This window comes from Tupaia chinensis, unplaced genomic scaffold, assembly GCF_000334495.1.
Source record: "Tupaia chinensis unplaced genomic scaffold, TupChi_1.0 Scaffold000410_1, whole genome shotgun sequence".
NCBI classification, from domain to species: Eukaryota; Metazoa; Chordata; class Mammalia; order Scandentia; family Tupaiidae; genus Tupaia; species Tupaia belangeri.
Window position 1 is genome coordinate 2,491,858 of NW_006159915.1, and position 27,579 is coordinate 2,519,436.

Sequence of the window (27,579 nt, forward strand, 5' to 3'; positions counted from 1 at the left end):
CGTGTGCCTCCTGCCTTGCACTGGGTCCAGAATGTGGATGGTGTGTTCAAGAGGTGTGCCTTTATTTCTTTTCTTTTCCTCACCATAGACTTTCTTGCTAGCATGATTTCATTGACATGATATTCTGTGCCTTGAAGGTACATCAGGAAAAAGAAAGATATTGCTGACCAGAAGGAAAATTTGATTTGGTTTCATGCTTGGAAACAGTATATCTGGCTGAAAATAAAGTCTATAACCTTTTTTTTTATTAGGAAAATTATGGTAATTCTGAAATGAAGTGCAAACCATTTTATGTTTTCCATCTGTTCTATAGAGAGAATTGGCAAACACAGATATTAACTTTTGATAGTTCAGTAGGCTTTGGTGTGAAATTCTTGCTTCAGCTTAAGGCATTAGGGTATATATCCAAGTTGAATCATTCTCTTGTGCTTGCTTATTAAAGAAAAGCAAGCTCATTTATTTGTTTTTATTTAAAATACTTTAAAGAAAAATTTATGCATTTCATAACATTGTGAATCCACTCATTGGTTATTTATGGAAAGTGTAGTATTTTTCTTTAGACATGTGACCCTGTTCATGAGGTATTATGTACATTTAAATTCAGTGGAATAGAGAATAATTCAGAAAATCTTGTTTAAAATTAATGTTCTTACAGTCTACCTAGAGAAACAAATTCCACTAACAAAATTCTTAGTAAAGCAACTGTAGTACATTCTTTCCTTTTGGGCTCTAAAATTTTATGAGTTTTTTTCTTTGGTTGGTAATCTTCTGTCAGAACTACCTGAATACAGTAAGTCACAATGAAGAAGACATTTGCTAATTTGGGGCTTCTTGTTTTATGATCTTGCCTAAGTAGTTTTACATGTACTTATGTGGGGCCTAGAATTGTAGCAAATAGATCTTTAATAGGCTTTGTGAAGATAAAGCTCTAGTTTTTTGTTTCCTCTGATTTATCCCAGCAACTGCACCTACCATAATTTCTGCATCTCTGCTATTTCTGCCTGCCCTGGTGCATTGCTAGGAGCAAAAGGAAAGTTGAAAGTAGCAAAGGGTGATGGACTTCACTTTCTTCTGTGAACCAAGTCAGGTTAGAAGCAGGGGAGGGGCTTGCCAAGCAGTGTCCAAGTCTGAAGGTAAAGCCTCCCTTCCTGACAACCAGAAGTCTCCTAGATGTACTGTGTGCTCCACTGGTGAGAAACTCAGATGTTATTCATGAACAAAGAAGTGCTCTGCAAGAATCTACAGAGCTGGGCAATGTCCCAGAGCTTTTGGGTCCATTCCCTTCACTTCCTATGAGCCAAATGACCAGACAGAATTTATTCTCTGAGCCTCTCTTTCCTCATCTCTATAACCATAAATTTGGAGCTTATTTCTGTTTTCCCATCAAGACTGTTTCACAGCTTGATATGTCCCTAAACTGATACTCCATTTTAGATTTTCACTGCATCACCAATAAAGAGACTTAGAACCCTGAAGTTGGTGCCAACCCGAAATCAGCTGCCAAATGTTATAGTGAGGGTATTTGGAGCAACTTTCAAAAGATGGTTCAGAAGCTCAATTGTCAGCCAGATGTCACTGCCAGCCATAGAATGTCAGGCTTTGGAGGGACCCTTTATCCATCTCACACTTCTGACTGGTACAAAAATTCTGGAGAGTTTCAGCTTAAGAATAACAGTCAGGGACCAACAGACGGTGTAGTGGTTATACTGCTGGACTCCTGTGTGGCCAACCACAGTCCAAGTCCTAGAGCCGTGACTTGAAAATAATACCAGGCACAAGTGCATACATGCCCAAGATGCTGGGAGGAGAATGGAAGAGAAGAGATTACAGTGTGGCCATTCCTCCGGGGGTGGGGGTGATTTCTCACTTTCCCTCTCATTGTCTCTGTCTCTCTCTCTCTGGTGAGTACATGCACTCTAAGGCAAAAACCTCTTAAATAACAGTCAGTCCTTCCACAGAAGGAAGGAATTTTAATATTCAGAGGAATGAGTGGTCAGATAGAAAGAGGGAAGCCAAGAGGAGAAAGGTACCTGAAGAAGGGGAGAACACAAAACTGTATCCACTGTTGATCAAATTCTCCAGACGAGGTCATCATAGAAAACACAAAGAAACAAACCTCGCTCTTCATATCATATAATGTTCTTCTATGTAGTGTCCTGTAGTCATGGACATGTTGCCTAATCACTGCATTTTCTCTACCTCAAAAATGGAACTACTAATTGTGCTTCCTCACACAGTCGTGAAGATTAAAGGAAGCAATAAGTGGGAAGCATTTCGTTCTCAGACATTGCATAAGAAATAAAAGTTGTGACTAACTAGAACTCTGTGAGACTGTGACACAGCTCACTCAGATTTAGGACACTAAGAGGACTGCCTGAGTAACACAACCTCAGAGGAAGCAGTGTTAGAACCCAGTCACTATCCACATCATTAACAGAAGGAGCTGTCCACTCCTTGCAGGCTGACTTGACACCATCGAGAGGAAGAATGCAAGGTTTCATTTGGGAAGATCTTTCACCATTAAGACACTGGTGAAACTAGTGCCTGATTTCTCAACCAGCAGGGCTAGAGGGGAAAAGAAGAGGCATACGTTTTTTGTTTGGTTGGGTTTTTTTCCTCAGCATCAAAACACATAAATGGTAACAAAATAAATCTAATCTGTATAATTTTCAAAGCTGGCCAAAAGTAAAAGCCATTAGAAAATGTAAACAAGGCATACTCAGTTTGCTGGCATTCTTATATAACATGTTAATCTGCCATTCCATATGCTTTAACTTCTCTCTCCCTTCATGCTACACAAAAGTAATTGGAAAATAATTAGGGTAAAAACGATCTTGTCACTGTTGCCTAGCTTGATCTTCATTTTCCTTTTTAACATCTATAAAGACATGATAAATTTTGAAGAATTACTTCATCTCCTCCATGACATGTCTGATACAGGGTTCACTACATAACTAGAAATTTAGAGGCAGCTCTGGGGCATAATTATACTCAAATATGATATGAAGGACAGTTATTGTCAAAAGGACGAAAATAGAACACATTAATTTCTGCACGGGTGGGCATGTTTGCAAGTCTAAAAGACTCATATTTGAGTAAGGAAATAAGAACTTTTCTTATTTATACCCTCAGAATATTATATTAAATAGGTGACAATAACAACTAATAGATAAAAAGCCAATCAGAATAACTTCAACTTGGGCTTTTCATTCTCAAATAGGTTTTAGGTGCAGAAAGTTGTAGTGTGATTTTGCTTCTGTTTTTCTTGGAGAAAAAGTAAAAAATGAAGATTAGAAGAAATTTAAAAACACACAAAATACTAGAAATTAAAAGGGTGTGGTTTTGAATTGCTTGTCTGGTAACAAAGTGGAAAGTAGGCCACAATGGCAGGAACGGCATTCCATTCTTTATTTGGGTGTCACGGTCTTTTCTTCCCTTTTCATGCCTAATTGGCAAACTGGCAATGTTTTTCTAACTTAGCTTTCACAGTGGGTAAAAACACAGCTACGCTGATTCAGACATTGCAAAATAATTGAGCATTTTTTTGCCAATTTCAGCAGAAGTATTTGACATTTAAAGGTCAAATGGCAGAGCTTGATGTATAGTGACGGTAAGTTAACCACACTCCCTTCTCCACTCTGTACACATCAATTACAGACTCCTTTGCAGAAAAGAAAAATGAGCTACCTATATGTCATTTTCTTTCTCGGATTTGGAGTCTTGGGGTTTCCATACCTGTAAAATGCATGTGGCCCCTCATCTGTGGCATGTTGTATGAACTATGAATGAGCCAACATGTACCAAACCTTACATATCCTCAATTTTCCCCACACTTGCAAGAAGGAGGACCCTCCACTGAGTCTGAGGCTCTCTGGATGAACGTGACAGACAGACAGACACAAAAGCCATTTATTTGCCACCTTTCTCTGAGGGGCCCCACTTTATATATAAACTAAATCTCACATTCAAGACCTCCACGTTTTACCTGTAGATAGGACAAAGTTGGTTTATTAAATTATGTACAGGCTGTTGTACATAAAAGTTGGAGATTTCATGGTCTAAAAAATGTCGATCTCCAAGTCCTTCTTTTTTGAATTTCCACTGTTTAATTAGGCATCTGATTTACATGAACTTGCTCCTGTAGTCCAAACATAACAGCATATAATAATCATACTCTTGGATTCTTTGAGAGCTGAAGCTCACATTTGGAACTACCGAATGGTCTCTTTTGGCAGATTTTTTGGAGGGAGGGGCGGGAAAGGAGGACTCAGCCTTTCCAAAGTAAAATACTTAGAAAGAATTCAGTTAGTATAAGTTTACAGTAATCTGTTAATAACATTGAAAAAGCTTGGTTCAAATCTCTTAATAATTCATTTTTTTCTTTTTAAAGAAGGTTTAGAAATTAATGTTTCATTTAAGACAAATTTCCCAGTACTCTTACTGGAAATATGCAGGTATCTTCAACAGTTGCAAAATATATTGTATATTAGAAGATGGCTTCTTTGCGTTATTTGCTACGTGGTTTGCTTCAGTCAAAATCGAGATGATATCCACTTAAAAACATCAGTGATTTTCCTTCTTTTAAACAGGATTTCATTTCAGGTGGATCAAGGAGTGAACGTTGTGACACTGTTTCCAATTTAATAAGCAAGGGCTGCTCAGTTGATTCGATAGAATACCCATCCGTGCATGTAATAATACCAAGTGAAAATGAAATTAATACCCAGGTGACTCCAGGAGAAGTGTCAATCAAGCTGCGTCCAGGTTTGCTCATTTTCAAATAAATTTATAGTGATTCTTAATTTGAAACTGTAATTCATTTTACTTTGCTCATAGTAAATATTATGTAGTAATCAGTATTATAGAAACCACAAAGGGCCCAGGATCAAAAAAATCAAAATCTAGAGGCCACACAGTGGTACAGTGGTATGCAACTAGACCCACATAGGAAGGTCCCCAGTTCGTGGCTCAGTCCTCCCTGAGCACACAGGGCATGTGCTCATAGTCTAGGCAGTTGTGGCTTAGAATAGACCATAGAATGAAGAGCCTCCCTCCCTCCGTCTCTCTTTCTTTCTCTAAAGGAATAAACAAACTTTTAAAAATTCAGAATCCGAGAGCAGCAGGTAGCATAGTGGTTAGGGTGCTGAACTCCCACATGATAGACAGTGGTTCAAGTCCTGGACTCAGTGGCTTAAAACTCAGGCTGGGCATATGTGCATGCATGTCCAAAATCTTGAGAAAAGCCTGGAGGAGAAGGGATTATGGTGTGGCCACCCCACTCCCAGAGGATGATTTCTCACTTTCCCTCTCACTATTTCTGTCTGTCTGTCTCTCTCTGCAGCAAGCCCCTGGCAAGCACATGCATACTAAGGCAAATACCTAAAACAAAACAAAAGAAAGAAATAAACACAAAACAAAACAGTGTCTAGACTTTAGTCTTTATCATGCCTTTAGCTAAGCTGTGTGATGTCACTTTCTGCAACCTGACCATATTATATTGTAAAAAGATGTTCTGAACACATAACATCATGACATTTTGATGTGACTATGTTCCTACTCCAGTGCCAGCTCTGGAAGAAAGGGAACATGTTTTATTCCACTTTCTTTCTTCACTGCCTAGCAGAATCCTGGCATGTAATAAGTGCAGTTTTGGTTCTGGGATCCATCACAGATACTAAAATGTGTGCCTGTTCACATCCCTTATACAAAATGGTATAGTGTTTGCAGAGAACCTATGCACATCTTCCTGAATACCTAGAATCATTTCTAGACCACTTGAAATACCTAGTACAATTTTAATGCTATGTAAATACTTGTTACACTGTATTGGTTTTTTATTCATATTATTTTTGTTGTTCCCAGACTCCTTTAAGTCAGACAGTTGAATTGTAAATAAGTTACATGTGCATTACTGTTCTACGTTAGTACAGCCTGAATGGGGCAATGGCTTTGATTAAATCCATGAATAATCTTGTGCATGAACAATTTGAATGGCCCTAGATGACAGTGTTGCTGGGGATATGGACATATATAAGAAATTGGGGGTTTTATACTAGAAGCAGTCTTGGGAGAACACACACCCCTATTTTTCTAATCTATCTGATGCTACCTAATAGACTCCCTGATTACCAAAAGAACAAAGTTTGTTTCTTCTTTGGCCCTACACATACTCTCAGCTTCCAAATAAATGAGTGTTCTTCACCTTGTAAAATAATAAGTCTATCCCAGTATGGACATATATGAGCAACGCTTGCAAAAGGATACACAAAAATGCAAAAATGAAAGCAATTAGGTTGTTAAGATTCTCTGCTGCTTCCTATTTCTATATTATATATAGTAATAATATTTAATTATTATATAATATATATATTTAACATGGTTAAACAGTTCATTTTTCAAAACAAAGGTAAAGAAACTGAATGTGCTCTTGTTCATCTAATCCTATCTCAATACATTCGCTAAACTTTGTTTTTATGTATCTTCCTGTAATTATACACACATCTCACACTTGTAGTCTTCTAATGTTATGGCTGCCTAACAATCTTTAATCATTTCTTTTTTTTTTTCCAATTTTAAATAGTTTTATTTAAGACATTGCATTTTGCACTTACGATACAGTGCTTATAAAGTGCAATGTTATTTTCCCTGTACATGTGTTCCATTTTCAAGTATTGAGAATCTTTATCACAAATCGTTTTTCTAATATTCTAGATTTTTATCTCTCCATTCTTCATTTTCCTTCTATAGAAGTTTTAAAATAAGAAAATTTAAAAACACACCTCTTAGTATTTGCAGACAAATTAGGAATAATATAGTACAATGCAACGATTAAGTTTAATAAACTAGATATCTTTTTTTCTAGTACAAGAAAGTTTAACTATTTTTCTGAAGCAAATTAATTATCTTTTTTTTTTTGGAGAAGTTTTTGCTATAGGGCGCGTGAGCTCGCCAGACAGACAGAGAGAGACAGAGAGACAGAAAGTGAGAAATCACCTCCCAGGGGGGATGGCCACGCTGCAATCCCTTCTCCTCCATTCTCCTCTTGGGATCTTGGGCACACACGCACACGCGCCCGGTGTGAGTTTCAAGCCACCGGGTCTGAGACACGAACCTCAGTCGACTACGTGGGAGTCCAGCAACATAGCCATTATGCTAACTGCTGGTCCCAATCATCTTATCTCTTTTTCAAATGTGATTTGCCTCTCTGTACACATATGCCCATTTTCCTAATTGAATCCTAGTTTTCTGCAGCTTATAATACTGGGTCTTCAGAAAAGTCACATTTTTCTATGCAAAAATGTGTCATGACTTTTCCACTCACCCAATATAAACCTTCTGATAGATTATTTGCCTCTAATAAATGTGACTATATTCTTTAAAAGACCTTGCTCTTTAAATATTTGAGATTTAAAAAATATAAATTGCTTTATTTTACTGATGTTACATTTTACTTACACAGTTATATTAATTTAGCTTTTTCCCTTTTGTAGATATATGGTATCTTGATCCTTCAGAGACAATAGATTAACAGCTCAAAAGTTGGGAAATTGTCTTAGTGTTGTGGATAAGCATGATAGTGGTAATGAGGCAGGAGAAAGCTGGATGGAGTTGAGAGATAATGGGGAGGAAGAATCCACAGGAGCTGGTGGTGACTGACGGGCCATGCCAGACTCCTGGGAGCTGCTCAAGCAATTCTGTAAGGTAGGGAATGCTGTTCCCTATGGAGGAAGTGGTGTTGAATTCAACACTGGGACATCTTGAATTGAGGTAGAGATTTACCATTAGTGTGAAGTTGAAGCTTAGAGGAGAAATACAGGTTGGAGGCAGAGAGAAATGAGAGAAATCAACAGGGGATGATAGGTGGGCATGTGTGCTCACCAGAGAGACAAAGAGAGACAGAAAGTGAGAAATCACCCCCTTCCCCCAGGAGAGAAAGTCATACCACAATCCCGTCTCCTCCATTCTCCTCTTGGGATTTATGCTGGATGCATATGTACCCAGCATAAATTTTAAGCCACCAGGTCTGGGACTTGAACTATGGTAAACTACATTAGAGTCCAGCAACATAAGCATTATACCATCTGCGGGTCCCAGCTATCTTTCCAACATAACTGTGAGCTCTTTAATAGCAGAACAGTATTTAATGATCTTCAGGCAAAATGGGTATTTATTAGGTTAAACTGAAAATTAGTTCAGGGTCAGCAGATGGTATGGTGGCCAAGGTGCTGGACTCCCAAATGATTGACCACAGTTCAAATCTCTCAGGCTTGGTGGCTTTCTCGCTCTCCCCTCACCCCCCGCCCCCGGCGAAATAAAAATAAATAAATAAATAAAGTTAAATAAAATAATTCTAAATAAATAAATAAAATAAAATCAGGCCCATGCAGAGGAAGGGGCACTTCTCCTTCCCCTACTCAAGTATACCAAGTAGAAATAGGCTTCTCTTTTTTTTCTGCTACAGGTTTCCACATTTTCATGTGGTTTTCATCTTAGAAAGAATTTTTTTTTAAGTTATCTTAGTGTCCAGGCATGCCTGTTGTAGCCAACACAACAGAGATGCTCACATCATTGTTTGAGTAACCTACAAATTCATTCTAACCACTTTTAATTCTTTGGGCTATATTCAAACCAATCTCTGCCAGTGGCTGTAAGTAGGTTGTCAACTTCCCTCCAAGTCCTTTTTCTTATCCTGTCATGACTTACTTCTCCCTTTTTGAAGTTCATTGAAGAAACTATGAATCTAAGCCTTTCAAATCTCAAAAACTGTGATGATGAAGCTTTCCTAGACATCATATGAATGGCAACATGAACATTTTAAGTCCAGATGCTACTATTTTTCTCTTGGAGAAGCTCTTATGCTCTCCCTATACTGTCGAAAAGAAGTCATGGGTACTGGCCTCTTTCTGTAGTACATACAAGGGGGCTTCAAAAATTTCGTGGAAAATGTGTATTATGCAAAAGCTATGTATGGACTTCAAAAGGGTTTTGTGCTAAAATAAACCAGCACTTTGATTCTATTTTTTTCCACAAACTTTTTGAAGTACCCTTTATATATGCCTTTTAAAATGCTGTACCAAAGAATAGTTCAAGAATAACTTAGTTATAAAACATTTATGACCATCCGTGTGCCAGATGCTTCAAAGATGAAGAAACAGTTCTTACCCTAACATTGCTTATTTTTTTTTTTGGAGAAGTTTTTGCTATAGGGCGCGTGAGCTCGCCAGACAGACAGAGAGAGACAGAGAGACAGAAAGTGAGAAATCACCTCCCAGGGGGGATGGCCACGCTGCAATCCCTTCTCCTCCATTCTCCTCTTGGGATCTTGGGCACACACGCACACGCGCCCGGTGTGAGTTTCAAGCCACCGGGTCTGAGACACGAACCTCAGTCGACTACGTGGGAGTCCAGCAACATAGCCATTATGCTAACTGCTGGTCCCAATCATCTTATCTCTTTTTCAAATGTGATTTGCCTCTCTGTACACATATGCCCATTTTCCTAATTGAATCCTAGTTTTCTGCAGCTTATAATACTGGGTCTTCAGAAAAGTCACATTTTTCTATGCAAAAATGTGTCATGACTTTTCCACTCACCCAATATAAACCTTCTGATAGATTATTTGCCTCTAATAAATGTGACTATATTCTTTAAAAGACCTTGCTCTTTAAATATTTGAGATTTAAAAAATATAAATTGCTTTATTTTACTGATGTTACATTTTACTTACACAGTTATATTAATTTAGCTTTTTCCCTTTTGTAGATATATGGTATCTTGATCCTTCAGAGACAATAGATTAACAGCTCAAAAGTTGGGAAATTGTCTTAGTGTTGTGGATAAGCATGATAGTGGTAATGAGGCAGGAGAAAGCTGGATGGAGTTGAGAGATAATGGGGAGGAAGAATCCACAGGAGCTGGTGGTGACTGACGGGCCATGCCAGACTCCTGGGAGCTGCTCAAGCAATTCTGTAAGGTAGGGAATGCTGTTCCCTATGGAGGAAGTGGTGTTGAATTCAACACTGGGACATCTTGAATTGAGGTAGAGATTTACCATTAGTGTGAAGTTGAAGCTTAGAGGAGAAATACAGGTTGGAGGCAGAGAGAAATGAGAGAAATCAACAGGGGATGATAGGTGGGCATGTGTGCTCACCAGAGAGACAAAGAGAGACAGAAAGTGAGAAATCACCCCCTTCCCCCAGGAGAGAAAGTCATACCACAATCCCGTCTCCTCCATTCTCCTCTTGGGATTTATGCTGGATGCATATGTACCCAGCATAAATTTTAAGCCACCAGGTCTGGGACTTGAACTATGGTAAACTACATTAGAGTCCAGCAACATAAGCATTATACCATCTGCGGGTCCCAGCTATCTTTCCAACATAACTGTGAGCTCTTTAATAGCAGAACAGTATTTAATGATCTTCAGGCAAAATGGGTATTTATTAGGTTAAACTGAAAATTAGTTCAGGGTCAGCAGATGGTATGGTGGCCAAGGTGCTGGACTCCCAAATGATTGACCACAGTTCAAATCTCTCAGGCTTGGTGGCTTTCTCGCTCTCCCCTCACCCCCCGCCCCCGGCGAAATAAAAATAAATAAATAAATAAAGTTAAATAAAATAATTCTAAATAAATAAATAAAATAAAATCAGGCCCATGCAGAGGAAGGGGCACTTCTCCTTCCCCTACTCAAGTATACCAAGTAGAAATAGGCTTCTCTTTTTTTTCTGCTACAGGTTTCCACATTTTCATGTGGTTTTCATCTTAGAAAGAATTTTTTTTTAAGTTATCTTAGTGTCCAGGCATGCCTGTTGTAGCCAACACAACAGAGATGCTCACATCATTGTTTGAGTAACCTACAAATTCATTCTAACCACTTTTAATTCTTTGGGCTATATTCAAACCAATCTCTGCCAGTGGCTGTAAGTAGGTTGTCAACTTCCCTCCAAGTCCTTTTTCTTATCCTGTCATGACTTACTTCTCCCTTTTTGAAGTTCATTGAAGAAACTATGAATCTAAGCCTTTCAAATCTCAAAAACTGTGATGATGAAGCTTTCCTAGACATCATATGAATGGCAACATGAACATTTTAAGTCCAGATGCTACTATTTTTCTCTTGGAGAAGCTCTTATGCTCTCCCTATACTGTCGAAAAGAAGTCATGGGTACTGGCCTCTTTCTGTAGTACATACAAGGGGGCTTCAAAAATTTCGTGGAAAATGTGTATTATGCAAAAGCTATGTATGGACTTCAAAAGGGTTTTGTGCTAAAATAAACCAGCACTTTGATTCTATTTTTTTCCACAAACTTTTTGAAGTACCCTTTATATATGCCTTTTAAAATGCTGTACCAAAGAATAGTTCAAGAATAACTTAGTTATAAAACATTTATGACCATCCGTGTGCCAGATGCTTCAAAGATGAAGAAACAGTTCTTACCCTAACATTGCTTAGGATCTAGCAGTAGGAATGTAATAATAACTAATATATATATATATTTACTTTGTACCAAATACTCTGGTAAATACATAGCTTATCTCACTTAGTAGTTTTCAATCACTAAAAACATAAAGTCCTCAGTTTTGAATCTTGTAATTGTATGGTAAAGGTTATAATGACAGTACAGGCAGTTCCCATGGAAACACAGGGGCAAGGTACTTAGCCCAGTCCAAGGAGGCAGATTACTGAGCTGCCTCTTGAAGTGGTAATTACATGAAGAAGCAGAGGTTAGGACACCACAGGCAGAAGGACTATGAGTGGGGCATAGAACTGTGTGTTTGTGGGGTGTATGAGGGGAATTACAGCAGTTTTGTTTTGTCAGAGCTAAAGATCTGGTTAGAGTCACAGCTGTGGAGGCACTCTCCTCTGCTAAGGGAGCCACTTAAGCATTAGCCATCTGATGGAGGGCTTCTGATCAATTTTAAGCAGGGAGTGACAAGCAATTTTGAGTTTTATAAAGAGGGACTCAGTGCTGAAAGGTTACAGGAAAAAGACTGTAGAGAAAGACAAATGAAGAGATTATGGAAATCCAGATAAAAGACAAGACAGGCTAGAGTGGATTAGAACATCCACCTGATGTTCTGATAGTAGAAGAGTTCATTTGAAAATCTTTTAACTGCCAGAGGACATGTATGCTCACCAGAAAGAGATGGACAGACCGAAAAGGAGGGAAAAAGTATCCCTCGCTCAGTGGGATATGGTCATGTCGTAATCTCTTCTCCTCCGTTTCGCTATCTGGTGGCGATATGAACATGTGTCTGGCATGTTTTATCAAGTGGCTGGAGCCAGTACTAGAACTGTGGTCAGCCATATGGGATCTGGCTCCCTCAGCTGATAGGAGATGGGCCAGCCCCATTTGAAATTTCTAACTTGACAAACGATTTCCAACTTGACAAGGTAAAAAAGTTCACTAATGGGGCCGCAGGTGGTTCGGTGGTTAAAGGCACTGGATTCCCACATGGCTGACTACAGTTCAAGTCCTGGACCTGGTAGCTGGCTTTCTCACTTTCCCTCTCTCTCTTTCTGATCAAACTGGGAAATAATAATAATAATAATAAATAAAGTTTTTTAAAAAGTTTACAAAAGACTAAATTACCAGATTCAAAATTCAACTCCTTTAACATGTCAACAATAGTGAATTTGAACTACTATATTAAAATTAACCAGATTCTGCCTTACATTAGAAATTCTATGTGCAAAAAGCAAAAAAAAAAAAAAAATTAAAACAAGGAGGAAATGTTATGGTCAGCCTTAAATTACAGTCAATTATAACTATTTTCCTCATAGTTGGCCTTAACCAATCATCCCCTATGTTTAGTGGTAGAACTTGGCTGTATAATGTAAGAAAATAAGGACCAAAATTGGTGAGAGAATGTGATTTGAATACCAGGAAAATACTTAAATGTGAGCCAGCTCTGCATCCTGGAGAATAGCACAATATTTTGAAGATATTCATATAAACTCACAGATCTTCACATTTACCTGTACTCCAAAAATAGAAGCTGTTGGAAGTACTGTAATATTTACACCATAGCAACACAGTATATGAAGAAAAAAACAACTGAGTCATCACCAGAATTTCATTTTCCATTGTAGAAAATTGCTTACATCTTGAGACTGATAAAGACAGATACCAGAAATATAAATAGAGTAATCATCACCCTTTATCTTCAATACCTAAAACCTCTAAAGTGACAAATAACAGCTATAATGAACTTAATGTAAACTTTAAAAGGTACATTAACTTATATCCCCCATTAATATTTAATTTAAATATCAACTTATGGTACAGTTATCTAAAAATATTTTAAGAGTACACTCCAGATAGATAAAGTTTAACTATATCTATATAACAAATCTGGTTGAATGTAACTTCAATACTATCTGATACTTGGAATAGTACAAAGAGTTACAGAGTAATGATAGAAATGTATTGAACATGAATCACAAGAGTTAATGAAATCCTTTAGATAAGATAGTTTCATAAATCATGTGTGTGTGTGTATATATATATATGTATATATGTATACACATATGAGAGATTTTTGCCATTTTTGTGCATGTGGTTGCTGGAGAGACTGAGACAGAGAGACAGAAAGCAAGAAATCACCTCCTGGAGGAATGGCCATGCGGCAATCCCTTCTCCATCCTCCTTTCAGAATTTTTGGGCATATACACACATAAGTGGCATGAGTTTCAAACCACCAGGTCCAGGATTCAAACCGTGGTCGGCCATGTGTGAGTCCAGAACCTTAACCCAGTGGCTTAAAACTCACGCTGGGCACATGTGCGTGCATGCCCAAGATCCCGAGAGGAGAATGGAGGAGAAGGGATTGTGGCGTGGCCATCTCCCCTGGTGGGTGATTTCTCGCTTTCTGTCTCTCTGTCTCTCTCTGTCTGGTGAGCACATGCACCCTATAGCAAAAACCTCTTAAAAAAAAAAAAAAGAACATTAATCACTTGATTAAGCACTTGATGGACCTGGGGTGCTGTCCTCCTCTGGCCAAGATCAATAGTCGATCAGGAAAATTCTGCTGTCATTTTCTATAGCCACATCCCCATACCCGTTGTAGCTCCTCCGGTAGCAATCCTTTAACTACTGGTGGGAAATGATTTGCCCATAGACCCTGAAATGAATCACAGTATTTCATTAATTAATTTCCAAGGTCACTGTAAGCCCACATGTAAACCCTATTTTATTTCTCATCCCAAACTGTTGCCATGTACCTTGTCTAATGTTGTTTATAAGGGGTTCTACAATGAGATTACATGAAAATGTTAAGATACCCAAGTGAGGACCAGCAGATGGTGTAATGGTTACATTGCTGGACTCCCACATAGTCAACCACGGTTCAAGTCCCAGATCCAGCGGGCTTAAACTCATATGAGGTGTGCGTGTGTGTATGCCCAAAATCCTGAGAGGACAATGGAGAAGGGATTGTGGCATGGCCATCCCCCCTGGGGGGGATTTTTCATTTTCTCTCTGTCTCTCTCTGTCTCTGGCAAGTGCACACACCCAATAGCAAAACTCTCTCAAAAAAAAAAAAAAGAGAGAGAGAGAGAGATACCCAAGTGATGAAATTCCAAAATAACCCCCAACTACACCAAAAATTTCTCAGCATTTTGAATTTTCCATGAAATTTGAATTTTTTTTTTTTTTTTCTGTAGGGCGCGTGCACTGAACAGACAGAGAGAGACAGAGAGACAGAAAGGGAGAAGAGAGAGACAGAGAGACAGAAAGCGAGAAATCACCCCCCCCCCCAGGGGGGATGGCCACGCTGCAGTCCCTTCTCCGTTCTCCTCTCAGGATCTTGGGCACGCATGCACACATGCCTGGTGTGAGTTTTAAGCCACCGGGTCTGGGACGCGAACCGCAGTCGACTAGATGGGAGTCCAGTGACATAGCCATTACACTAACTGCTGGTCCCCATGAAATTTGAACTTTAAGGCCTAAATTTTTTTCAGTTCATATAAGTTAAAATTCAAAGATATCCAACATCCAAATTCTTAAGTGAAAAGTCCAAAGGAATTTAAGTCCAATATCAAATTATCTAACCATGTGAATTCAAAGAAAAAAATTGGTCCAAAAATTTATCATGTCCAGTTTTTTCATCTGCTTTATTTCACAGATTCTCAATGCTTAGGTGGAGCCGATTTCTTCAGCCAAACCTTGAGCTTTTCTTACCAGAATGGTATATATAATAGTTCCTTTAAGATTTTTACAGTTAAATCCAATTTTAATTCCACCAAAGAGACTGTTTCTCACTTTTTAAAAGTTTCCTAGTTATTAGGATATACAAGATTATCATGGTACTGGCCCATACAAATTCAATTTTTATCCCAAATTATTCAGTAGTTACTCTAGGCTAAATATGTTCCCACAACTGAGAACATATGCCAGTCCAAAGGCTGTTACCGAAGACCATGGCAAAGATTCAGTGATAATTTAGAAGAAGCTTGCTGGTAAGTTTTTTTCTTGGATTTATCAGCTAATCTATGCCAGTTTTTCAAAAATCTATGAACACAATCTAGATATGTATAGCTCCTCTCTCATGTAAGACATTGCTGCCTTCATTAATAACCTCACAACAGTGACAGTCATGGATATTACATCTTATATTTAGATGTGTCTCATTCTAATCCAATATGTTTAAAAACTCTTTAACGTCATCTGGCTTTTGAACCCTGTGTTGGTAGCACCCCAGTGTTTTATCTAGGGACACAGAATTCTCATGGCCATGAAAATGTATTTTAATGCTTCTTATTATGGAATATCAATTACAAAAACATCTACCTCTGAGGGGCCAGAAGGTGGCATACTGGTTAAGCCACTGGACGCCACAAGCGGTTCAAATCTCGGACCTGGCAACTGGCTCTCTCACTTTTCCTTCTCTCTCTCTCTCTCTGAAGAGGACATGTGCTCTATAGCAAATTAAAATAATGATAATAAATAAATAAAATTCAATAATTATTTTTTAAAAATCTGCTTCCAAGGAAAGTTTTCTTCTTCTCATATTATCCTAGCCAAAAGCCAACTTGTGAACATACCATAGGGACTGGCTGAAGGTCATGGGCAAAGAGACATGGTAATCCAAATTCGATACTTTCATTTCCTTCCTTAAAAACCAAAGTGGGATTTGGGGTCAGCCTACCTAGGATTACCTACCTTGAGCTGACTCCCTAAAACTAGAATCTCATAGGAAATTCAGGGAACTTGCAGCATAATAGTAGCAATTCGTGTTCTCTGCCACAACAACTAAAAGGTCGACATATAGAAATATTCTCTTTTGCTCTCTATTGAAAATGTGTTTCACTGAGGCCTCAGCCCATGCTGAAGTTTTCCACTGACCCAGATACATGTGCCAAGACCAGCATCTATCTATTTCAAATTTCAGCCACAATAGCTCACAGGCTCAAATCCTGACCCTTTGGTAAGGCTAACTCATAGCCCTCTTCTTTGCTGAGGCCAGTAAGACCAGAATTTGCTTACTAGACTATGAGCATCTGGTGTCTGTGAGGGCCCCTGGGTGGCTACTACCATTTGGCTAAAGCGCCCTGAATAGCTTGGGCCTCCAAGGACTGTGCCTTTGCTGATGCTAGACAGATTTTGCCTGTGTGCTGAGATCACCAACCCATACTTTTGCTAAGGCCCCTGCACAATAATATCCTGAATATCTGGTGCATCAAGCAATGCCTCTATGAAAACAGATAGTCATTCATCTTTAGACAGAACCACCATAAACTGCAATGATTCACCAAGATAAAAATACCATGGAGCCAGTGCCTAAGGCCTTCAGCAGTATGCACAAGTCAACAGTCAAATAAACAACTACACGATTTATATTCATTTTTTTTTTTTGAATGCTGACCCACACATTAAAGTTCAGGTCCTTCTACATGAAGCACATTTCCCAATTGTGTTCTACTTCTACTCCTCACTGAGCTTGCCCAGTATATCAGTCTCTGAACAGTCTCCTGAGTTTAATTTCTCCATCTAGATTATAAAACACTTCCACAGGAGCAGGCCTTTCATCAGAAGCCCAGAAGCTGAGCAGAGCACACGCTCTCTATCGGTGGCCCAGTTTCAAAGGAAATGGGTGTGACAACAGGCTGGGCTGGTCTGGGCTACACATGCCCAATTTCTCCTTCCAAACTCGAGCCAATAAGCTAGGGGTGTTATACTAAAGGAGTTCCCTGCATGTAAAAGCAAATTAAAAATGAATGAATACCCGTTTTCTACCATAATTCTTAATATTTTCTGGTAAAATATAACTGCCTTAAATACATTAGGGAATTCAGCTGAGAACATCTGATGTGTGAAATAATGTTTTAAAAAAATGGCTACTTTTAAGTGCACTAAGACTGAAAAATATGATTTGATAAATGAAAAGATTCCCTAAATAAGTTTTAATTGCTCACTCAAGATATTCCCCACAGATAATTTATTATTATTGTTCCCCACAAATAATGTATAACTTTGAAAATTACTGCAAATTATTATTTAAAAAAAATGAGATCTGGCCCAGCTGCAGTGGTGCAAGTGGTAAGGTACTATTCTGCAATACTGGAGTCAAATGGACGGCCATGGTTTGAATCCTGGACTGACTTGACACCTGCTAAGGCATATATGTGTGGGTCCATGATCCTGGCTGGCTGAAAGGCAGGGGCAGGGACTAGGAGAAATAGGGCATGACAAGACTGTTAAGAGTACCTGTTTCTCTCTCTCTCCCTCTCTTTCACTCTCTCTTTCACAAACACACACAGAAGTCAAAGTTGTTTGTTTGTTTGTTTGTTTGTTTGTTTTTAAATAAAGCTAAAGTTCATGATTACCTGCATTTAAACTGACAGCTTTTCACCATATACTCCTGGCAGGGGAGATAGCATTATCACCATATACTTTTCATTAAAAGCAAGCTATCAACATTTAGGGTGCTAAAGATAACCAGATTCCTCTATCAAATAAAACTGTGACAGAGAACTAAATAAAAGTGCATTGCAGACAGATGTCCTTGGCAGTCTCCTCACCACTTTGGTTTTCTCATCCAGTTCTTTTCGCCCAAAGCCAGTGCCTTGTCTCTAGGATTTCTCTTCAACTATGTTGATCGAACACTGTGTCTTAGACAAGTGCTGTCCCCTAGATTCTGCAGGTCCTCCACGCGGCACTGCTGTGTACCACGCTTTAGCCACCGTTTCATTCCTTCTCTTAGCTAACTGATGGAAAGAATCTTACCAGCTAATTCATGATGAAATACTTATTCTTTAATAGCTTGACATATTATCCAGTACCAGAATTTTCACATCTCATATGTAAATATAACTTCACCTAAAAGAATCAATTTACACTTCTATCCAACGAGAGGTCGTTTTTTTCTTTTTCTTTTTTTTTTAATAATACAACAATTTTGATTTAATAAGCAGATTATGATTTAATAGCTAATTGGTCTGGAGCAGGTCCTCATAATAGAAAAATACAAATGCTTTCTGGGGTAGTTCTAATGGATAGGTGGTATAGAAAAATCCCGGTTTATTTATTTATTTTTATCTAAATTTATTTATTTGCATTCATTCACTATACATCATTACAGTATACAACATGAGATTTCCCATCCAGAATACACTGTATATTGGTTCAAGCAAGCACATCAACATACATGTTATCATCAACAAATAATTTTCCATTTCTTGTTTCCCATATATTTTGCTCTTTTTTGCCATCCTTGATTCCCTATCTCTCCCCCTCTGCCGTGTTTTTCTTAAGATATCTTTCTAGTTTTGCTCAGATCATTTCACAAGTATCATTTCATGTAATTCTCCTGAGATAGAATGCTGCTCACAGTTTTCTACTGTGTTGTTCTCGCTACTAAGGGCAATGCAGGGTCACATATGGTGTGCTGTTACATTTATACTGAGCTCGTCCACTTAGCATGGTCTCTACGTAACCTACAGAATTGTGAGAACTGCACTGCAGAGTTTGGAGACTCATAAGTTGACTTGGTTTTCTAATCACCTTATAATTAGTCTAGAATGTTCTGCATTGTATTAGGTGCAAATTTGTGACAGATGTTCTAGATACTGACATGTAATTGATTTATTGACCGCTTATCCTGACATGTGTTAAATGAAGACGACTTGAAGTTTTTCTTTCTTTGAATCAGGAGCAGAAGTCAATTTTATGCTGAAAATTCACCTTCTGAAGAAATACCCCGTGGATCTTTATTATCTGGTTGATGTTTCAGCATCTATGCACAATAATATAGAAAAACTAAATTCTGTTGGAAATGATTTATCAAGAAAAATGGCATTTTTTTCCCATGACTTCCGCCTTGGATTTGGCTCATATGTCGATAAAACAGTTTCACCGTACATTAGCATCCATCCTGAAAGAATTCACAACCAGTGCAGGTATCTAGTTTCCAATGTGGACATTCCATGATTTCCTTTTTCTCATGAGACCTCACTTTGTTTTTGTATTTTTAAAACCTCACCAATTTTTTATTTTTATCTTATTAAATAAGAATCAAAAATATTTAGGGAGGATGTTTGCTCTTATCTTAAAATGTCTTAGATTACTTTTAAAATGGCCTTTTTATTTTATATTTCCTTGAATATCATTCATTCCATTTTTACCATGCACACAATATTAGATCACTGGGAAAGTTATGACTTTTTTCTGTTTTTCTATGCAAAAATGCATCATGACTTTCCCAATAACCCAATAATTCTACCTAAAACTAGTACCTTTGAATAAATCTTCAATAGTCAGGCTGCCACAGATATATATACCTCTCTGAAATTATGAATTTCTCCTTTTGAGTTGCTCCAAATTTTTTTTTTTTGAGAGGTTTTTCACTATAGGGTGCGTGCGCTCCCCAGACAGAGAGAGACATAGAGACAGAAGGCGAGAAATCACCCCCCCAGGGGGGATAGTCACGCCGCAATCCCTTCTCCTCCATTCTCCTCTTGGGATCTTGGGCACGCACGCACACGCGCCCAGCGTGAGTTTTAAGCCACCGGGTCCAAGACGCAAACCGCGGTCGACTACGTGGGAGTCCAGTGACATAGCCATTATGCTAACTGCTGGTTCCCTCCAAATTTATTTAATTAAGATTTGAGGACCAGCCTGTGGCCTGGTGGCTAAGGCAGCTGGATCCCGCATGGCTGACCATGTGATTTGAGTTCTGGACCCAGTGACTTGAGAAACACGCTGGGCATGTGTGTGTGTGCACTCCCAAAATCCCCAAAGGACGGAGAGATGGAGAAGAAGGGATTGCAGCCTGACCATTCCCCATGGGAGGTACTTTCTCCCTATCCTCGTCCTCTCTGTCTGTCTTCCTCTGGTGAGCATACGTGCACTCTAGCAAAAAAAAAAAAAAAAATGGGGGACATGTTTGAAAGTATTCATCTTGCCAATATTGTATCTCTCTCTCCCTTTCTGTATTGTGACTTGCATAACTGTTGTTTATGATGTGATCACAAAGAAAGCTCAGCTCCTACATGGTGACTGGGTTAAAAGAGGAGCATCTGACTGCTCAGAATGAGTCTTTTTTCTTATCATTTTAAAATTTTTTAAGAGATTTTTGCGGGACCAGCAGTTGGTGTAATGGCTGTGTCGCTGGACTCCCATATAGTTGACCACGGTTCGAGTCCCAGATCCTCTGGGCACGTGTGCATGCGTGCCCACGATCCTGAGAGGAGAACAGAGGAGAAGGTGTTGCTGTGTGGCCATCTTCCCGGGGAGGAGGGTGATTTCTCACTTTCTGTCTCTCTCTTTTTTGACCTATAGCAAAAACCAAAAACCTCTCAAAAAAAAAAAAAAAGGAGAGAAAGAGAGAGAGAGAGAGACTTTGCTCTACCAGGGGGAGAGATTCTTTCTCTCTTTCTCTGTCTGTCTGTCTCTCTGCATGTACCCTACAGCAAACTGGAAAAAGAAAAACTGGAATTTTTTTTAAAAACTCAAACAATAATACATTTCAACTAAACTACCAAAAAGTGTCTCTCAGATATTCTATGATTAACTGTGACAGGAAATCATTGCAAATTCTTATCTTCTGCCTCAAAATTCACAGTGCATTTTAGCCTATGGACAGCCCTTAGCTATCGTCTAATAAAGAAACACGTCTAATCTTCCTTTTTCTGAACACCAAACTTTAGAATCCTGCTTCCTACTTGCAAAGAAATATTCACTAATATTAGACTTCTCTTTCATTTTATACAGGCTTTCTGTCTAATAAAATTTCCCTGGTCAAGAAAAACAAGCAAACAAAAAGAAAAACTACCCCTTCTTATATCAATTACACAATTTTACTGTTAGTAGTAACCTAGAATTTTCACAGAAGCATAGCAAAACAGACTTTGCACTTTTTTCATTTAGTGACTACAACCTAGACTGTATGCCTCCCCATGGATACATCCATGTGCTGTCTTTGACCAAGAACATCACTGAGTTTGAAAAAGCGGTTCACAGACAAAAGATCTCTGGAAACATAGATACCCCTGAAGGAGGTTTTGATGCCATGCTTCAGGCTGCTGTTTGTGAGGTAAGAAGTGTAAAATTAAGTGTTTGTTCAGATGCAAAACCCTCGAAGAATTCGGTTTTGTATTTTCTCTTTAATTTATGGAGTGAAAACAGCATAGAAGAATACATCATTCACGTAGCTCTTACTCATCACCTACGTTATTCATTTTGGCTTGTGTTTGGTATAAAGAACTAAACTGGATGAGGGATATAAATAGGAAAAGATAAAGGGAAAGAATAGCTTATGCACATGGAAAATCCTTTCCAAAGGGCTGTTCTTTTCATGTATGACACTCCAAGGAAGAACCAGAAATAGACTGTCGTTTTGATTCTCAGCATGTTGTTATCTTGCCTTATAACCTGGCTTATTCTTCCTCCAGTGGAACACTTGACTCTAGCCAAGAACTAACGTGGGCAAATGGCTGTGGTAAAACGGACTATCTGCACAGGACGGTTAATGCTATTTATGAAGCAGCATTGTGTGCATGCACATTATCCTAGCCTGCTGTCATGTTTTTCAACTCCAATGTAACATTTCCTTGAGGCAGAGACCACAGTATAGAACTATGTTATTGTACAAGGTCTAATTACATGTTTATTTTAAGAGTCATATTGGATGGCGAAAAGAAGCTAAAAGATTGCTGCTGGTGATGACAGACCAGACATCTCATCTTGCTCTTGATAGCAAACTGGCAGGTATAGTGGTGCCCAATGACGGAAACTGCCATCTGAGGAACAACATCTACGTCAAATCCACCACCATGGTAAGGTAGCACCTTTTCAGGAGCTATGAGTTTTCGTTAAAATACACATTTAATAACTCACCTTTTATCGTACCAAGAAATTACCTAAAGGGATAAGGTATAGCATCGAGGTAAGCCATGAGTGAGATATTATGGAACAGTGGAATCTGTAAGTGCAGATTAATAATACACAGCTAAAACATACACCATTTAGTAGCCGACTCCGATGAGCTACCCACCACTGAATCATCTTTGAAAATAAGTTATGTAAGAGGTTTCTCTATACAAAAAATAGGACTTTGCCTTATAGAAAAGGACTAGTTCTACTGGGTTGTTTATCTACGAACATATTAAAGTGTTATATGAAGAGTATATTTAGCCTAAGGAATACTAATAGTACAAAGAATAGAAACTAAATAGAGTAGGGAATACTAATAGTACAAAGAGTAGAAACTAAAGAGATTAAGAGAGAGAGAGAGAGAGAATAAGGCAGGCTTTCTTTACTTTGTATTTCACTTTTCCTCTCTGAAGCTCATATATATATGAAGGACTTCTTTTAAATTAGTGGATAGCTGAATATCAGAATCCTGGATGTTCATGTAAGTTCTGAATTATATGTTTAAATATAGTTTGTTTTTTTTTTTTAGTTTTTATTGTTGTTGTTGTTGTTATAAGGTGGTATGTCTGCTCTCTCTAGAGAGAAAGGAGAAACAGAAAGATAAAAAGTGAGAAATAACTCCCCAAGGAGGGATGCCACACCACAATCCCTTCTCTATTCTCTTCTCGGGATTTTGGGCATGCATGTACATGGCACCTGGTATTTTCAAGCCACCAAGTCCCAAACTTAAACCACAGTCAGCCATGTGGAAATCCAGCACCTTAACTACCATGTCACCTGCTGGCCCTAAATAAGATTTTCTAGAATGACTTTTTCTCCAACATTAGCTAGATTCTAGATGTGAATGAGCACAAAGCATCATTTATTTCTGATGCTGACAACTATTTATATATTTATGCAGATGTCAGAACAGAAGCTGCCAATGAAACTATAGTATTTCTGGTGACTTCCTCCTTCTCCCTCCCCCCGTCACATCCCAGGCCAAAAGAAATACCTTAGTTCTGTGATATTAAGTATGTAGGTCCAAATAACAATTTATGTCCTAACAACTTATGAGCCAATTAAAAAAATCATACTTGTGAATCAAAATATAAACATATATTTCTGTCATTTTTAGGAAATAACTTGTTAAGAGCAATTTTCTAAACTTTGTATTCAGATACAATATTGCCACTCTCATTTCTTCATTTTTGGGTTAACCACCTTGGCAAAGATACTGTGTCATTTAAAGGCATGAAGACAAATGTAGTTTTTTTTTTTTTTAAGGATTTTGCCATATGGCACATGTACTCACAGGAGAGAGACAGAGAAAGACAGTGAAAGGGAAGTGAGAAATCATCTCACTGGGGGAATGGCCATGCCGCCATCCCTTCTCTTCCATTCTCCTCTTGGAATTTTGGGCACACATGCACACGTGCCTGTTGTGATTTTCAAGTGACTGGGTTCAGGACTCAATTTGCAGTTGGCCATGTGGGAGTCCAGTGCCTTAACCACCACTTGCTAGCCCTAAATATAATTTTCTGGAACCACCACTTCCCCAACATTAGTGAATTCTAGAAAATGCAATCTTAAAACAAATGTAATCTTAAAACAATGAACCACTCCAGTTAACGGGTACCTTACGGTGTTTCCCTTGGAATTTTCAAATATTTCATTTCACTTTGGTGAATATGCTGTGGTACACTGAGGCACTCCATGCACTGTTCATAAATGACGGCATATACATTACATTTTACACCACTACCCGTATAGTTCTCGTGTGTGAAATTAAAATAGATCACCAGTTATCTGGACCTGTCAGACTTAAAAGGCTAGAGGGGCAACTGTATTACCACATAAAACAATTTTGACCTTTGGTTAATTCAGTTTCTTTAAAATAGTCAAAATGCAGAGATTTTAAAGTAGTCTTCAAATGTAAAGATTTCAAAAGGTAACTAGAGTTGGAATGTAAGAAACCGAGGATTTAGAGTGCCTCCAATACCTGCAGTGTGTTTCCCTTTGCTAATTCTCTTCATTGCACTTAGGCAGCCCCACCTACTTCTACTTAGTCATTTCTTTTCTATTCTTCCCACTATTTAACCTCTTTAAATCTAAGGTAGAGTCCTAATTTATTTATTGGAAAGTGGAGGAGGAGACAGGAGGAATTATCCCATTGTGAGACAAACAGAAGCTTTTTTATTTTTAAAGAAGAAATAACAATGACATTGTTCTCAAATGGCATTACCCTTTTGAGGTTTTGCCAAGTCACTGAAGTCATCTCTCCATAATTGTATTTAAAGGATGCTGTTGCTCATCTAGGGAGGATTCCTCAGACAAAGAAATGCTGTCAGAATTTTAGAAGGATACCCTGTCATAGAACTTTATGGAAATAAATTATACTTCTTTGGAATTTAAGACAGTGTTTGGATTCTTATGATATCAGGAAATTAGGCAATCTGTAATGAACGTCTTTTATTTTCTTGGTTATTGTTCCACGTATTTAAAGAAATGACCCTTCCATGTGTCACTGGTGTGGTATGTTAAGTAAACCAAGTAGCAGTATGTTTTTTAATACCTTAGGATAATATTTTATTTCAGCCTTCATAGGTCTGTGTTTCAAGGGATCGTTTTCCTAAGAATTTTCCTAACCTGCATTTCTAGAGACACTACCATAAAACAAAAGACACTGAAGCGTTTTAATTTACCCCTAAACCATCCATAAAAATACAAGATGCTCTACTGCTCTAAAAACTCCTCTATCTACGGCTACATTGACCCTGGGCATATTTAGCTCTTCATTTAAAATAAACTTCATTCTCTCATATTTGGCCATTACAGAGGAATTTTAAAATTTGTATAAGTTAAACAATTAATCACTTACTAACTTTATCTCCAGCAGTCAATACCAGTAATGTTGAATGTATCTGACCTTCTCGATCCCAAACTCTGTTTCTTTATTTATAAAATAAATGATTGGTTAAAAAAAAAAAAAACTTTTATGTATCTTACATAGGCTAGAGTTTTACTGCTTATATACATAACTGTTTCATGAAGGTCATGGTGAACCCCAGACTAAAAGCTACCATTTTTTGAGTATGTATAACCGAAAGCACTGTAGCAAATACTTTGCATAAAAAATAAAATAAAGTTTATCTTTACAATAACTCAATCATAAAGTCAGAATTATCCTCATTTTTCAAACAGAAAGACTGAGGGTCATAAAATTTATGTAAGTTGTCTAAAGACAGACAGCTAAAAATACTAAGTTGCAGTGCTAGGGCCCAATATTATACTAAAATCTGTATTCTTGGGGGTTGAACAGTGGCACTGTCATAAAATGCAATGTCCTTCAAATCTGACCCACATGGGAAGGTTCTGGGTTTGCATTCAGAGACCTCCCTCTCACTTGGTACAAGTGGGCCCATAATCTGGAGTTGGCTGAAGTTGGGGGTGGATCTGTTAGGTGTCCCTCACCCCTAGCTCATGAAAGAAAATAAACTTCTTAACAAGTTCTATTTTAATGTTTTGACTTTGCTAGTGGACAAGTTCACTCACCATGGGAAGTGGGGGGAATGGAAAGTGAGAAAGTACCCCCTATGGGAGATGGCCATGCCACAATCCCTTCTCCTCCAGTCTGTTCCTAGGATTTTGAGCATGTATGCACATTCCTATAGCATGTTTTCAAGCTGCTGGGTCTAGGATTTGAACAACACAATTTGCCATGTTGGATCCATTGACTTCAAACCAGCTCCTTAACCTTCACACTACCTAACTAACAACAACAAAAAATCTGTATTTTTACCCACTTTGCCACAGTGTCTCAACTGAAAAGTAAAAGAAATAGAGAGAAGATGTTCTTGGTGTAACTTCTGCTCTGATATTATGGTCATAATCTTACTTACAAAAGTATAAACCAGATGGTTTGGCTTATACAAAAACAAGATTTAATTAAAATAATTTATACTTACACATTGTCTATATTTGTATTTGGCTACTGGTAAATGATGTTACACTATTGAATAAATTACATTTTCCAATGCTTTTTCTTCAAGATCAAGTGCTGTAACTGAGTAGTAATTTTGTTTCATAATTTACCCAGAAATAATGAAGTATGGTATTCTTTCTAAAATGGTAAATATTAATATAAAAATTGTCAATGGGGTAAAGGACAGAATACTAATGATAAGGGTCTTGAATTTCACCTTGCCCCTCCACCCAGCACAGCCAGAGTTATTCCTCATCTCAGCTAGAGCCCTGTCAGAAACCATTCACTCCACCCCTGGGGGAGGCCGAGAATAGCACCAAGATAGTCAGTAACAATGAAAGGAAATCAAGGGGCAATGGATGTCATCAAATGGACCTTATCAATGGGATTTTCAGATGTTGGTGTGACTCTTAGTCCTGAATAGAGTGATTCAAATTAGCAAGATACTGAGACCAGCAGATGGCATAGCAGTTACATCGCTGAACTCCCACATGACCAACCGCAGTTTGAATCCCAGACCTGGTGGCTTGAAAATCACACCGGGCGCATGTGTGTGTGTGTGCACAAGATCCCAGGAGAATGAAGGAGAAGGGATTGCAATGTGGCTACCCTCCTTGGGGGAGGATTTCTCACTTTCCCTCTCTCTGTCTGTCTCTCTCCAGGGAGTACACGTGCCCTAAGGCAAAAACCTCTAAAAAATAAAAGAAGAAAACAAATTAGCAAGATACTAAAATACTCCTATTGTCTGTTCTAGTATGTATATTTACCAGTTTAAGCTTGGTATTTCTTTTTCTATGCAGCCTTTTTATATGCCTCAGCACATTATGGGCAATGATCTTTAGCCATCCTGTCATGTATCTCCTTAGAGTTCTCTTACTACTGGCTTCATAGTTCCTTCCTTTGTGGCCACATACGGAATAGACTAGCTGTCAAGTGGATTAGCATTTTAGAAGGCTGAGGCAGGATTACATAAGGCATATTAGGTATTATTGAAGAATATTGTTTCCTTGTGGGTAAGAGTAGGCAACACCACGCCTCTTCTCATGCAATTGTGCTTAACAAAATCTACTGTGACACTTAGGAAGCTTTCTTCTTACCATGAATCCCAACCACTTGGAATTCTGTTTAATTTTTCTGTAACGGCAATGAAAGCATAGGAAGACAATTTACTAATTTAATTCATTACTCTGCTGAGTTAACAAACTTTTATTATATTTACTTTAGTGCTCCACTTTTTTTTTTCTG

General features: G+C 38.2%; 1 protein-coding gene across 1 annotated transcript in view; it reads left to right on the plus strand.

Moving 5' to 3' along the window:
* ITGB8 (integrin subunit beta 8) overlaps positions 1-27,579 on the plus strand; it is a 102,173-nt gene that overhangs the window by 42,883 nt on the left and 31,711 nt on the right. Inside the window, exons 3-7 of the mRNA XM_014590146.2 lie at positions 1-53; positions 4,590-4,764; positions 19,150-19,396; positions 21,366-21,531; positions 22,115-22,273. Of these exons, the coding sequence (XP_014445632.1) occupies positions 1-53; positions 4,590-4,764; positions 19,150-19,396; positions 21,366-21,531; positions 22,115-22,273 (800 nt within the window). The remainder of the gene's footprint in view (positions 54-4,589; positions 4,765-19,149; positions 19,397-21,365; positions 21,532-22,114; positions 22,274-27,579) is intronic.